General features: G+C 39.1%; 1 protein-coding gene across 17 annotated transcripts in view; it reads left to right on the plus strand.

Moving 5' to 3' along the window:
* Positions 1-16,116, plus strand: part of DTNA (dystrobrevin alpha) — a 137,783-nt gene that overhangs the window by 77,553 nt on the left and 44,114 nt on the right. For 7 of the 17 annotated variants that reach the window (XM_046024782.1, XM_046024783.1, XM_046024784.1 and 4 more), the window contains one exon: positions 2,264-2,347. In XM_046024782.1, the coding sequence (XP_045880738.1) occupies positions 2,264-2,347 (84 nt within the window). Of the gene's footprint in view, positions 1-2,263; positions 2,348-3,702; positions 3,924-4,065; positions 4,156-11,814; positions 11,893-12,464; positions 12,558-16,116 lie in introns of those variants that run through there. The other 10 variants (XM_046024777.1, XM_046024779.1, XM_046024778.1 and 7 more) reach the window with 3 other exon arrangements.

Raw genomic sequence — 16,116 nt, forward strand, 5'->3', positions numbered from 1 at the left:
ATGTCATGATCCCAGGGTCCTGGGATCAAGTTCCAAATCGGGCTCCCTGCCTGGTGGGAAACCTGCTTCTCCATCTCCCACTCCCCCTACTTGTATTCCTTCTGTCATTGTCTCTTTCTCTCTGTCAAATAAATAAATAAAAATCTTAAAATAAAAAAAGTTCTCTGTGAAGGTCTTGTCCACAAGGAAGATTTTGCAGTCGATCCGTGTGACTTTATCTTGTGGAGCTAATTCTTTCTCACAAGAATCAATACATTTAAAATTCCCAGTGTGACCTAGTTATTAGATAAAGCAACTTCCCATTTGATGATGGAGGAAATAAGAACCTCAGTCCCTTTGAAAGTCACCATTTGGTGCCAAGATTAGTCATTCTGTGTCCCAAGTTCAACATCTCCATGATGAACCTTAAACAGGAGGCCATTTACTGAGAAACTGCAATTTCAGCTTGGCAGTGACCAGGTTCTACAGAGTAAATTTACCAGGCTAATTAAAAAGCATTCCAAGGGGCGCCTGGGTGGCTCAGTGGGTTAAAGCCTCTGCTTTCGGCTCAGGTCATGATTCCAGGGTCCTGGGATCGAGCCCCACATTGGGCTCTTTGCCTGGCGGGGAGCCTGCTTCCTCCTCTCTCTCTGCCTGCCTCTCTGCCTGCTTGTGATCTCTGTCTGTCAAATAAAAAAAAAAAAAAAAAAAAAAAAAGCATTCCAAGTCCACTTGTTTTCTCATTTCCAAGAGCTAGAGCACGATGGGAAAGTAAAAAAGACTCAAAAAACCCAGAAATGTTGGTCAAGTTGATGGTTGCAACTTGTTGCAAAGTTAAAAGAAAGCTATTTCATTCTTACTCTTTTAACATCTGATCTACATAACTTTTCAAAATTCACAGAGGACATTTGTATAAAATTCACATCCTGCCTACAAGGTGAAAGTGTTGTGCTCAAGGGAGAATTCGTTTTAAACTATCCTCACATGTCAAAGACACATCCTATGTAAGTAATGCAAAATACTCATAGTTTTCAGAATGTCAGCTGATATGTTTAGAGTAGATGAAATAGGCTGCTGTTTCCACCTCCTCCAACAAATAATGTCTGTAAAAATCTTTGAACACTGTTTAGCACCAAGTACTGGGAACCAAAAGTTTCAGTGAACTTTTGCATATTGTGCTAACCTTTTAAAACCTGTATAGCATCGTTTCCAGTCGCATAAACACACTGGGATAAACAAGTCTACCTTTTTCTCAGGATCTCTGCATTGTGGAATCCAAAACCAACTTTGGTTCCCTAAGGTAGAAACTAAACCATTAGAACTTTGTCTCCTGATCAAAGGATTCTGTAGCAACCATGATTAATGTCTGGTGTTCACAAATTCTGCTCCATCAAACTCCAGTACAGAACTATATTGAGAACAAAATTTCCTCTGATTCAGAATGATGCCCTGCCTCATTACCCATATTCTGAACTCTCAATCCCATTTCATGGAACATATTCCAGTGAACCTAATAGAAGACTAAAAACCACTTGGAGATGAGATAGGAGTCATAGCTCTACCATTTTGCCTGAACTAAGACATTAGTGACAGGGACAGAATGACAGGCTAAAATGAAAAATACAACTGGAAATGACAGATCCCATGCGGTTGGGGTTTAAGGCCATTCACAGTTCTGAGAAATACTGAACGCTATTTTCTTTCTCTCATCATATGAAAGGAAGTTTAGAGGATGCCTTGCATATGTGCCCTATTGTGTAGAACATCCAGATAACAATCCTGGTGTGCTTGACTGCATCTGCGCATAGAACAAGAATAATTCAGGCTCAGTGTGATTTTGCAACTGGCTCCTTCCAGACCAGGTGTCTTGAGAAAGAGCCATTGTTATGTGGAGCACAGGAGAAGTTTCTGGAACTTCCGCTTTCTGAGAGGATATAGATTGTGCTTATCATCAATTTTTTAGAGGTTCTTCTTTGAGAAGACAGTGGATCTGAGGCCACCTCAGAGTCCTTCCTCCATTCAAGAATATGACTCAAGGAAACATCAAGGCTCAAAGCTCATGGATAAACGTGCCTGTGGTGTCCAGAGATTTTCCTCCTAATGTTTACTGGACATTCCACATTTTTAAGGAAATGTAACTTCCCGAAACACTTAAAGTATTTCATTGCAAGACATAAAATTTTGTGTTGATTCCAGCCCCTTTCCTGGAGAGGTGGTGGATAGTTTTTAACTTGTTACTTCCATTTGTTTTAACTTCCCCCCCCAACATTGTCCTTCGTTTTAGGCCGCCCAGACCTGTAACCAGCATGAATGACACCCTCTTCTCCCACTCTGTCCCCTCCTCAGGAAGTCCTTTTATTACCAGGAGGTAAGTTCCAATCTTATTATGAAATAAGCCGTCTCCTTGGTACTAACCCCTGATTCTGTGTTAAGAAAAATATTCCAGTGCAAGCCAGGTGTGGAAGATTATTGCTAGGAACTGGTTTGTAAGTATCTGTCACAGGTTTTCACTTTCATTCCTTTGGATGCTTTTGACGATGGCTAGGATGGCTTTTGGGATGAATATCATTTCGGGAAACTTGAATTTACAATCTCCCCACAGTAAGAATGGGGGTGTGTTTAAGTTTTATGATCGACACACCTGTATTCCATGTCGTTGAGAAAGTCACCTTCAGAGCACTTGGAATGGCCCCTTTAAGTGAGAGAACTGGAATTTCAAGATGCAATGAGAAATTATTAGGTACATTCTGAAACAGCTTATAAATCTCATCTTATAATTTGGTGAGCTCTGGAGTTCCTGAGGCTAGAGGCTGACGACCAAACTTGGAAATATAGTTTTCATATAAGTGATTTCAGGGATGGAAAGAACTTCTTAAAAAGGGGATGGTGTCTCATATTTTTATACAAAAATCCACCCCCACATGAGCAAAGAACAGGTGAAGCAAATTATTCTCTTAGTGCTAACTTGATAAATATGCAGGGTCAAGAGGCTCTCCAAATTGAGCAAATCTCGTGAATAAAGTACCAGGGACTTATTTTATAAATACACGGAGAAGGCTCACAGGAAAGCAGAAACAAAGGTAAGGAAAATTGGAGTGAGTAATGAACATAAGATTTCAAGTGCCTTTCAGCAGAAAACGAAACAAAACAAAAACAACTTCATGTTTCATAAAAGGAACATAATCGGTCGTGCTCCCCCCCCCCCCCCAGAGGTTTCTGAAATACCAATTTCTCTGTAATAGCCTGGTACGTTCAAGTAAGGATTTGCACACAATGAGACTCAGAAAGCTGCTGATGTTTTTTCCCCCTAAGTTCCTGTATTTGCCCATCAGCAAGAACAAGAGATGAAGATGTTCCCCGTAATTGTAATTAGCATAATAAATAAGATGCAGCGGTTCGTGGTGTTGCCTCCCTATAGATTATGCAAGTTTGTAATGAGTGGAAATGCAGAGGCAAAACTGAACTGCAGAACCTCCAGGGTGAAATGACAGGGTCTTGGCCCTCAGTATGTTCCTTTTCGCACTCCTTCGCAGAGCCACCAGCGAGTTCAACCATCTTTCCTACCGTAAAGTCTAGAAGGGACACGGGCCCATTATCTCTTGCTAGGGAAGATCTGACATGACGTTGAGAAAGATGTGCTTTTATTAGGAGAGCCTGCATTCTGCAAATGTCAAAGCAGAGCTAGACCCCATCCTTACTGAAGGTCGTTTTATATCATTTCAGCTCGGACGGTGCTTATGGTGGATGCGTCTAGATGGATAACATGGCTTCCTCTCCTCTAAAATATTGCTATTATACTTTGAGCTGTTCTGGTTCCTCCAGGGTGCGTGGTACCCATTAACCCAAACTAGGATCATTTCCCTTTTTTCCCATTTTCAGTCCTTCTGGAATGTTCCCTGTGAACCACAGATATGTTGTTTCAAGTTTGCGGGCTTTGCTATCTCTCATCATGGAGGTTAGCCTCTGATTTCTGTTTCAAGGGTGCTGTTCAATAAAGCTGTGTACACTGAACATCTTTCCTCTCTGAGTGGGCCTTGCTCTGTACATGGAGGGTTTTAACGAGTTCGCATTGTTTGCACCCCTCAGGTTACCTGAGGGGCTAAGTGCATCCAGCCCTGGGGCTGAGGAGCATTCTCTCATAAAGCTGTACATCAGTCAGCTTGACCACAGCCCACGGTCAGTATCGCTGCTCTGAAGCACTAACTGTAGTTCATAGTGCCATAGCTAGACTGCCGGCCATCCCACTCTGTCACTAAAATCCTCTTCTAGTGTGTCTCCGTAGAGATAGCGACATCTTCTGGGGCTTCATGAAATTCCATTGAGAAGTTCAACCAGAGCTGGCCTTCTCGGCTTTTCCCCTCTCTGTTCTGCTTCTGTTAGTGACTTCACAGCCTTGTAGCAATATCTATGAGATACATACATAGGAAAAGTACCAAGCTGGATCTTCTTCTTTGGAGGAGTTTCTGCTTGTGGAGTCTGCAAGACCCCGGAAGGTGATTTTGTAGATTCTTGAATCAAAGAGCCTCTCGGAGTGATTGATCCATAGCACTAACAGGATAAGACTGGGACAAGGTCCCATGGCTGGACCATATTATTGTGGTAAAGGACTTGAGAATTTACACCTTACTGTCTCACTAGGCCTGGGCCACTTTCCCCCCAGGTAAGGCAGTCTAATTCTTATCACAGGAGCAATTTCAAAACCAATTCGTGCTCTCAGGGCTTAATTTCTGTCACTTGATAATGCTGGTGGTGACCCCCTGTTTATTTCTTAACCATGTCCATACACAAAGGTTGATGGAAACCTATTGTGCCAAAAGCAGGCATAAATTAAAGGTCCTGTTCTTCCTACATTTGGAACTGAACCAAAGAAATATGACCTAGAGCTCTGCCCTCCACTCCTGCCCAAACCCAATGGCCCATTTTTAAAAATCTGATCAAATCAGGGCTCCTGGGTGGCTTAGTCAGTTAAGCATCTGCCTTCAGCTCAGGTCATGATCCCAGGGTCCTGAGTTCAAGCCTCCCTTGGGCTCTCTGGTCAGCAGAGTCTGCTTCTCCCTCTCTCCCCTCCCCCTGCTCATTCTCTCTCAAATAAATAAATAAAATCTTTTTGAAAATTAAAAATAAAAATCAGGTGAAGCCTAAAACCAACAAGCCAAGATCAGCGTTAAGGCAGCATTAAGAAAGTAGGGAGGTTTGGCATACATATATTTTATTTAGCTTGAGTTTTGGGTCTTTCGTATTGTGAGAGATCTTGGAAAGATAAAGGAAAATGAGGATGAATTGAAATCACTGCTCCAGAATCCTTGATACAGACTCTGGGCATGACTCACTTAGAGTCCTTTACAAGCATATCACTTTGATCTTCAGAAGGCACTGGGGTATATCTTTGAAGTCCTTTGACACTTTAGCAATCTACCTCACACAGATTTACAAGTGTGTAACTCTGGTTACCACCACCATCTGTCACAGCCCTGTTCTTATTTCCATTTCTAGCTATGTGCTTGATTCACCTTTCCCTTACTTGAGAGATAAGAGGGACTTCTCCAAGGCACCCGCCCTTAAACTTCGGAAGTCTTCATGTGTGTGTGTACGGGCCTGTGTGTGCTGTTAGGTACAGTGTGGGTCAAAGAACACAATTCGTGGACTAATTCACTTCACTCGTTTTTGTGATCATGACTATATCTCTAAACCCAGATTATTATAAATGCATAAATTTATAGGGAAAAAATGCTGGAGCAATGGAACTCTCTCATTACCACTGGGAAAGAGCTCCAGGGGCCATGGATGGTGTGGCAGCAACATTATGTACGCCTATGAAAGATTGGCTATCATCATTGCAAAGAGTACTGCAAGGACCCTTTACCACCCTCAGTGAGGTACCCCTACCCACTGGCTACCTTTGTTGGCATCACGCCCCCTTTGTAAAATCTTAATTATCTTGATACAATCCTTGCCTCATTTATGTGAGAAAATGAAGCAGTCTTATCCCATGTAAAGTAAGGTACTTTAATTATGGCCATTGTCTTCACTATTACATTAAGGACATTGCAAAAGTTTGAAGGGCTACTTTGTTTTACCCCCAATTTTAGAACCATCTCTTGAAGGTTCACAGATACTTTCACAAATGGAACCTCTAGAGTAGTAACTATTCACAAAAGGAATCGCTTTGGCTATTATATATAACATCTAGCCAGATCTTATCACTCTCCCAAATGTCAGAAAATTGCATATGATTCATAGAGTGTGTCGAACACTGTCTAATGGGCTATTTTCTGGTTTGTCACAATGCCATTTGGTTAATAGCTAATACTGTATATGACTCAGTAGCACACATTGGGAAGGCACACCACTCATCCCAACTACTCTCCAAATCCTGATTCTTCCCCATGGAGCAGCATTTATGAGATTTTTATTGGTTGACTGGTTGGTTGGTTGGTTGGTTGATTGGTTTGGGTTTTTAACCACAAAAAAGCTAATTCGTTGTAATCTTTTTCAGTTTTTTCAAACACTTTGCTTACCAAAAGATTCTTTACCTAACAACCCAGATTTTTAATGAGACTTAAAACATCCAAACTAAATTTTAAGCATTGATGCTTTGGTAATTAAAAGTAAATAGAAATAAAATTGAGGCACCAAATTCAACCTTGGCTTCTGAAAACCAACATTTTCTCCATGGTTAATTTTTTTCTGAGATTAAAAACCATCCTCTCTAGTCAGGAAAAGAGATAAATTTATAAATAAACATCATAAAATAGATAAACATATAAATCAACCACCCTGAAGATTTCTTCACTGCTTTCACACTTTCTGGTTATGTTGTCTGAAATTTGAAATAAGTACTCTTTACAGTTAATTCTTTATTCCATGTAGCCCCAGAGTTCCACTAATAAGCTAGTTTTGTTCAAACCTGAATTAAACTGGTCTTCGCTCTCCATTCTGTTTCCTATACTGAAATATTAGTACATAATTAAAACTCCAGTCACCTCTCTTCTTCACTCAGTAACCTTTATTCTCTTATTAGAGTTACTTTAGTTCTCTGTGCATGCCCTGTAATCAGCAAAGTTTTCTAGACGCTCTCTTGGCAAAAATGTAAGTGACATGGCTTAATGATATCTGGGGAACAACATAGTAAATGTAGTGAATCAAATGTGACCTAAGAATTCTTATTATTTCCTCCACGGTACCCGCTTAAAAGATGGTTCAGCTTTCATGCCAACCTGAATTGATGACAACTAATTTTCCCACTGAAACACTGAGCTGTTTTTTATGCCTGTTTGCTGATTTGCAGATAGTTTATGTTTCAGATCTCAGATATTGAAAACTAGAAATAGAAAGGAAAACAGAATTTTTTCAGAAATTATCTCAACTTGTGGACATTTTCTTATTGCTTTTAAATTAGTTAAATTAGTTTAGTGACCTTGTTACTAGCCTGTGTTAGTTATAGTTAGAAGCAATTTAATAAAAAAACAGCTTTATTGAGATATAATTGATATATAATTCAATGAGTTTATTTAAAATAAGTGTGCAGTTCAAAAAGTTTTGACATTTATAAATAATATATTGTACATACATATATAGACATATGTGAATGAACATATTTTCATAAGTGTGAATGCATACACACATGTTTGGCTATACACACATATATATGTGTTTTGTGTTTACATACATACATGAGAAGCAAAATTTTTCACAATTAACACTTAGTTACTTAAGAAGGAAGCCAACCTTACAAGTCAAACACCACACGTTTGTCGATTATTTAAAATTAGTAAAAGTGAAAATATGCTTTTAATTTTCCATTATTCAAATATCATTTTCTGTTTAGCCATTGTGATAATAATTTTTACATTGCATAATTTGTTTACATAATACTGTTGCTCTGTGAGACTCCATCCAGAACTTTTATTTAAATCCTTTATTTTCATGTCTAATAAAAGAAAAAAAAATTTGACCAGAGCTAATATAGTAACACAGCCAAGCAAGAACAGCTTTTAAAACTATATTTCAGGTTTCAGCAAAAACCAAGGAACATTTGTGTATGATTTTGCTACCTTAGAACACCCTAAAAATCTTTACGCTTAAGCAAAAAATATGACATTAGTTGTCGCCTTTCAAAACCAAGGATGAATTTTAAAATCAATAAATATGAGACATTTTGAAATTGCTCTACCATCCCAGAACCCATTGTGTCATTGCATGTGTGTGTATGAAAAAAATCTGGGAAAAGGACGTTTATCTTTATATAAAGTTGCTCTTTTCCAGAGGTTTGGTGAGAACATAGAGAAATTTTTAGGAAAAATAAAATCTAAAGGAATATTTCCCATGTCTTTTCTTTTAGCCAAACACATAAGACTTCAAAATTTACCTTGTCATCCCCTCCAGAGTATGACGGTCCCCACACCTACTCATGTTAGTATGTGTGCAGAGGAATGAACTTACACAATGACAAGCAAGGACTGGTGGGGGGTGGGGGGGACAAGTAAAATAGATGTGTACATATAATTTTAGAGATGGTGACCCTGCTTTTCCTTGGGACTCAGATTAGAAAAAATTGATCACAGGTGGTCAAGAGGAGCCCCAAATAGTTTTCAGCTTCAGAGGGTAGAAGAAAGAATGCATTTTGATTTTAAAACAGGGCATGTGGAAGAAGGGGAGGATCCTACAGCTGGAGCTATGTGCCAACCGTTGTTGCATTCTGGCACACACACATTCCAGAAGCATCGCTTCTTGGGAAGAATGTAGGTGCCCATGTGCCTGATCCCAAAGCCTGCAAGTAATTGGAAATACCACCTAACTTCTCCACACAAATGACCAAACTACCAAGTGAAAATTTGAACATCTAATGTATTCTATGAAGTATTGTGAGTGTATGTTGCTTTGAAGAAATGATAATGAACTACATACATATTGTGACTATCTTCACAAGAACTCAGAAGAAAAGGCTTTCACTTTGCTTTCCATCTTTGAACTCCTTGGAAGCTGCAAAAGAAAATCTAGTCAAGATACTTCACATGAAAAGTCTTTATAGACCCAAGTTTTAAGTGAAAACTACCTCCCCTGTCAACTCTGCAAGTTCTTGATCTATTTCATTTTGATCCACTCTTGTCTTCATCATGAACTTGGCTTCCTCTACACATGGTCATATTTTTTGCTTCCCAGAAATAAATGATGAGGAGAAGAATTTGAGACTGTTTCTAGGAAGTCCAGAAACTATGTGGACAGTGAGTACTAAAAGTCAGAAATGCTCTTGGCACTAGATACTAAGAGCTGTAACTAAATGAAGTAAACAGTATGGTTCCACAGATTCACAAATGAGAGAATAATTTCCATATTTTCCAAGAACTGATTTTCCTAAAAATTCATGTGGGAGGCAGACGGAACATAAAAGATCTTAAATGATTTCTTCAAACCAACATTGGCAAGGGCTAATGCAAAGGAAATGATAACAAAATGAAAAGAGATGTGTACAGAGAGAATGTCTGCTCCTCTTCCCTCTGAAGGAGGAAAGGATTTGGGAAGAAGGAGGAAGAAGAAAGAAGAGAAGAGGGAAGACAGGCAAATGGAGTAGGGAAAGGAAAGAGGGGCCCAAGAATTGGGAGATAAAGAATAAGGCCACCAAAGGAGACTCTGGGCCTCTCTTCCCTTCCTCCAGTGACCCAGAAGCAAACTTAAGTGACACATCACTGTCCACCTATAAGACTTCTCTGGCATAACTGGTCACAAACACATCCTCCCGGTTGAGGCTCTTGTGTTTCTTTTCTCTGCTAGTCCTTTCTTTATTCATGTGCATTCAGCACCAGAGGCTGTACCTGCCCAACCACTAGGCTTTGGATTTAAGGAATCAAATACCACCACAGTCTCTGGGTTTCAAGAGGTAAAACAAGGCAGGGAAATAGTTAAGTTTGGAGGGAAGAATTATTGAAATCTCACACCACTTTTTAAGTGGTTTTGCAGGGATCTGAAATGAATTGTATAGTAGGTATATCTATCTTGAGTTAAAAAGAGAGAAGTTGGGGAGGGTGGTAAGTGGGCAGCAGAGACTGTCGTTACTGGATAATGAATACAGAGGGATGTGCTTCAGAAGGCAAGGTTTGGAATGCTGCTTTGGTGGGATGATGGGAAAATACCAACTATGATGACTTAAGGTGGCTATTTCATCCTGATGGGCAGCTTCATAATCTTCAAAGGTGAAGATCAGTAGGCCTGAAAAAACTCATTATGTTCATCAAGAACTTGAATTCTACTTGAACACTAATCATTTCATTTTTATTTTTTATTTTTTTTAATATTTTATTTACCTGACAGAAATCACAACTAGGCAGAGAGGCAGGCAGAGAGAGAGGAGGAAGCAGGCTCCCCGCTGAGCAGAGAACCTGATGTCGAGCTTGATCCCAGGACCCTGGGATCATGACCTGAACCGAAGGCAGAGGCTTTAACCCACTGAGCAGCCAGGCGCCCCTCATTTCATTTTTAAAGTCAGTTTTCATGTAGGTGCAGTTGTACTCTTTAATAGGTGCATTCCTGCAAAGCTAAGTGAGGTCATACAGCCAACAAACATGAGGGCTACTCTCTACTAGAGATTCTCTTTATAAATCAATTTTGATTTTAAGTTTGCCAGAGACCTCACTACTTCTGTAATCTCTTAGTATATACAATTATAAAACAAGAATTTTAGTTACAATGTGTATAATTCTAATGTGATACTGGTTTTCACGTTTGTATTTTCTTTGTACTTTGTGGTCTAAGCGAGTGATACTTTGTAGTAAATCCTTAAAACTTGTTGAAGTTTTTAAGATTTTCACTACTTTATAAGCCATCTTAATACATACATAACATTTAGAACCTGTTGAAATGTTGGGAAAGTTTGTGGTAACACCGCATGATTTCAACCCCAGAAATTAAAGATTTGGTCATTAAAGTCAGATAGCTAATTTTTGTATTCTCCATGAAAAGGATGGAAGGATAGTTTTCAGTCCACCAGCTTTAGAGGGAAAATTATCAACCTACAAAGGAGAGGCCTCCCTTTAAGCACATTACAAGTCCAATTGTATCGCTAAGAATCAATAACATTTTTCCCAAAGAAGCGTGCTCAGTACATCCTGGATGGCTTTCGGTTGGTCATACTTTATTAATTATTATTTCTATTTCTGTTGGTCACTTAATAAAACCACACTTTAAACTTTTAAAACTATCATTTAAATTACTAAATGAGTGTTCCTCATAATGAACCTAAAATGATAAGAATTTGCTATATTGATAGGACTCTATTCACCATAGACCCAGGGAATATGAATATGTATTTATATTTCTCTGAAAGTTTTCTTTGCAGCTTCTCAGCAAGGGTCAGGTGACTTGTGCCTGGAGTAATAAAGCACTTCTAATAGGACCACGGCCTGTAGGTAATTTTCAAATCTCTTTTCAACTCAGGAAGTTGGAAAATATAGGGAAGACTGGAGAAGTATATTCTTTGAGTGGGATCTAAAGGCTGTCAGCACTTAGTGAACTATTGGGCCGTTGACATGATAGTCCATAATGAATGTTGAATGAATTTTCATTACGTCCAGGCATATGCAGTCTGTTGCTTAAGCAAATAACGAGGTCAAATCAGGGATCATGGACGCTTGTGTAATTGCAGTTATGGTTCTCAGGCCAGGTTTCTGCTCCTAGTTCAACTCTGTGGAAATCTGAAAACATCTGGAACCTTTCAGGGTAACAAGAGAGCTGTCCAAAAATGGAGCTTGGATCTAGACTAGGGAGTTTCTGAGGCCAGTTCTGTTCTTGAATGCATTGCTGTGTTTACGCTCTTCTTGGCTTTCCCATCTTATTAACTAGCTCTCCTCCCAAGGACAGTGAAGTAGAGCAGAACAAACTGCTGGCTAGGGCTGCTCCAGCTTTTCTGAAGGGCAAAGGGTAAGTTAAAGCCAGAGTGTACTGTAAGCCTGAATTAACTAAACTAAAAAATGGAGATTTCTTGTGTCAAAAATGCTTTGTGTTTGAAAGACCATCTTTGATTTGGTAAAAGGAGCTCTATTATAACCCCACTAACAGTACCATGTAGTTCACTGGCATAGACACATCTGTGTTACTCACTTTCTCTGACTTTTTTTTTTTTTTTACGACTAAACTTTAGATTTGATTTTCCCAAGGATACTTACTCTCTGCTTGCAACCCAATCGATGTGTTTACTGTACAGATGAATTTCTTGGCTTTAGCGGCTTGAAGAACACAAATCTGTTTTCTTAAAAGCTACTTTACCTAAATGGAAATTTTTATTTATTTATTTTTTTAATTAGTGAAATGGAATTGTGTATTTATTTCGTTGCTTGGATTTTGCTTGGATTTTTCATAGAACATAACTTAACTTTTCCTCTACCTGCTTGGTTTTCTAAATACCTTTTCTATCACAACTCACTCCTACCTACTCTGCTTACTTCTCTTCGCCTCTCCTACCAACACCCTTTCTTCCTCCTGCCCTGTTTCAGGATACAGTACAGCCTGAATGTGGCAGACAGGCTAGCTGATGAACATGTTCTCATCGGGCTGTATGTCGACAGGCTCCGGAACAGCCCATCATGGTTAGTGCAGGTTTGGCTGCTTCACTGTCATTAGGGAGGGTAACAATCTGATCCCTTGTCAAGAAGCCTCAGCAAAGGGACAAATGGATGCCACGGGTGTCACTAAGTCATTTTTTTTAATTTTTAAAATATTTTATTTATTTATTTGACAGACAGAGATCACAAGTAGGCAGAGAGGCAGGCAGAGAGAGGAGGGAGCAGGCTCCCTGCTGAGCAGAGCGCCCGATGTGGGGCTCGATCCCAGGACCTTGGGATCATGACCTGAGCCGAAAGCAGAGGCTTTAACCCACTGAGCCACCCAGGTGCCCCTCACTAAGTCATTTTTGAACTGATTCAGTTAAGACATCTTTCACGATGTTAGTTTGGATACTTCCCATTTATGCACCATGGAATTCATCAGCGATAAAGAGAAAACTGGTGTAAGGGGAGGCCATGCTCTATATTAGCCTTCAGTGGACGCAGGGCTCTGGGTTCCACCAGTCAGTTCTGTGTTACACGTGCCATGTCAAATTACCACACAACAGTGATGCAAGAATTTGTCTTATTCCAAGGTCGTGGTTGTCTCTGCTGATTGGGAGGACAATGCTCCGTTAGTTTAAGATAGAAGTGAAAAGAGGGAAAGTGATGGGATGGGATCATACTGTGGAAATCATTTCCTTAATGATAACAGTGGGGAAAATTGTCTTTCAATTCTTCTCTGACTCACCAGTATTTCTGGAGAACCATCCTCATAAAGTCTGCTTTCAAGTGGGAGAATATGCAGAGCTTATGTCCAGATGTGGCAAATGTGTAAATTCTGATAGCCCTGCATATTTGGATAAAGGCATTCATAAAGTTTTTCTCTATTTTAATTGCGACCTAGGAGATTCCTCCCATTGGTAGAAGTTACTTGGTTTTGATAATAAACGTACATTTGCAATTTGAATGAAAATAAGTGGACAGACTATGTATTTATCCTATGTTTCAGTCTAGTTTAGACTCCTGTGTTTACAAATGTGTTTAGCAAACCAGTTCCTTAGAAATATTTGAATTTTGCTTAATAACTCTAACTTTCTCTGAACTAAGGGCTAATGTTTTGATTTGTTGTTTTGTTTTGTTTGCCATTATAAATATTAAATGAACCTATGGGTTAAATTGCCTTTAAAATAGCGTGCCTCCTTTCCTCTATTGTTTCACAAAAATCATCCCTGAAACATGTGATGGCCACGACTCAGTCCTCATCTCCTTCATCACTTGTATTGTTAGCCACCTCTTTGTTTCTAGAACTCTCCTCCCTGGACTGTTTCCTGCTCCTGATGAATAGAACTATTCTTAAAAAAATTAGTACAGGAGATGATTTTACGCGATACGTCGATGAGCATTTGTTAGTAGTTACATATTTATCTTCATTTGTATTTTAAAAAATATATAACTAGCACACTAGTTTCATTGTATTCTATATCCTACACTTCACGAAGATAAAAATAAAAAGCTCTCTTCAGCTGACCCCACCTCTTTGTTCAAATTTGCCAAATTTGTAGATCCAAAAGTTCCTCTTCTTTGTTACCTCTCAGACTCTCAAAACTGAAAGAGAGAAGACTGATTGCTTTAATCTTATTCCCAATGAGTTTGGATCCCCAATGTTGTATGGCAGCTGAAACAACAGAACTAAATACTGAATTACACCTCCCCCCCAAAAAATGTATTGACATTCCTCAAAGAAGAGTATTGTTGTTACAGATTCAATCATATCTGAAGGCAAAGCCGTAGTCTCATACTGGGGCCTCTTCCCGCTAATTCTGAACACACTCCAGTTACTTCTCCCACTCTTCTTTGACCTTTTCTTAATTAAATTAACAAAGAAGTCTCCAAAGAGAAAAGCTCCCAGTTCGTTGCTACCAACCTTTTTCCCTACGCAAGTGATTAATCATATTGGCTTGATGGTCACTTAAGACAGTAAAACTGTCTCCACAGAGACACCTCACATCTACTTAATGAAAGCTAGAGGTGATATTTATTTTGAAAACAAAGCAGAATTTAAGACCGATCAACAAAGAAAGCTCCTTGTTAAGAGGTGCGGCCCTCCCAATTTCTTTATGCTTTTTTCTGTTCTTAGAAATTTCCAACTTCTCTTTTGAATTTCTCATTTTTCTTCTCTTTCCTCTGTATTGAATTAGATCCTAACAATTCCCCACCCCAGCCATGATTATGGAAGTGATGTAGTGATCTCTCACCTTCTCTGTCATCTTAATAGCTAATAATGCTTCACCGTCCTTCAACTCTGGTGAGATAGGAAAGGGTAATAGTCATAAAAACTACCATTATTTAAAGCACATATCTCCTGCTATGAAGCACTGTGTAAAAACTTTATTTACATAATTTCCTCTAGTCCTTAGAGTAAGCCCATAGAGTAAATGCATTCTTCCCCATTTTATAGATAAATAAAAGTATCAATTTACAGAGTTTACATGACTCTCCCATAGTCACATAGCTATGAAACAATAGATCACAGACTTCAACTATTATCTGCTGGATCCCAAGCTCCTAATCATGCTACATTGCCTATTATAAAACCTATTATACATAAACACGTGCCCCCCGAAAGATTTTCTAGAATCTTTCTAGACACTACTCCCCACTGCATCTACCCCACTGCATACCTGTTTCCTGAAATTGCAAATCCTACTACATTTATTTGATAGACAGAGATCGCAAGTAGGCAGAGAGAGGAAGGGAAGCAGAGAGCCCAATGTGGGGCTCAATCCCAGGACCCTAGGATCATGACCTGAGCTGAAGGCAGAGGCTTTAACTCACTGAGCCGCCTAAGAGCCCCACAAATCCTACTACATTATTTTTATTTCATTTTAACAGATATATGAGTGCATACTACTAATAGGAATGGTGGTTGTTAAAGTTATCATTTCTGTATTTAGTCTACACATTGTGGTTTTCCATTTTAATTACAATATTCAAAATAGCAAGAATTTTGTCTACAGTCTCCTCTATTTCATCATGGCAGCCAGAATATGAATAATAAATGTTACATTTATGAAGTTCTTCAAAAACTACAGAGCCCTTTCTTACACATTATTTGCTCACCAAAGCTCTATAAATGTGGATATTATTAATTCCATTTCACTGATAAGAAAGTATTAGCTCTGACACGTTAAGAGACTTATCCAAGGTCACATGCTATCAAGAGCTTGCACACAGGTCTTCTGACACTGGGTCCCATCTGTTTTCCACCCCATTCCTCAGGCTCCCTGTCTCTACACCCTTCATGAGATGGTCTACAAACAGGAACCTAATAGCTATTCTTAATTAAAATATTTGTTTTGTAATTCATATATGCTCCTGATTAAGTCTGTGTGGGAACCTTTTCCCCATATTAACTACTTAATACAATGGGAAACTGACTCATTTGTAAATAGTCTACTGATAAATTAGAGAAACACTTCGGTGTCCTTGCTGGTTCTGATGTCAAATGAGTCACATAAATTCACTGTAGCTCAAGGGAGAATTCCTGCTGTCTTCCTAATTCAGTGAAGTTTTAAAAGCCTTAATGGTTTTCAACCATCTT

The sequence above is a fragment of the Meles meles genome, chromosome 12 (assembly GCF_922984935.1).
Source record: "Meles meles chromosome 12, mMelMel3.1 paternal haplotype, whole genome shotgun sequence".
Lineage (NCBI taxonomy): Eukaryota > Metazoa > Chordata > Mammalia > Carnivora > Mustelidae > Meles > Meles meles.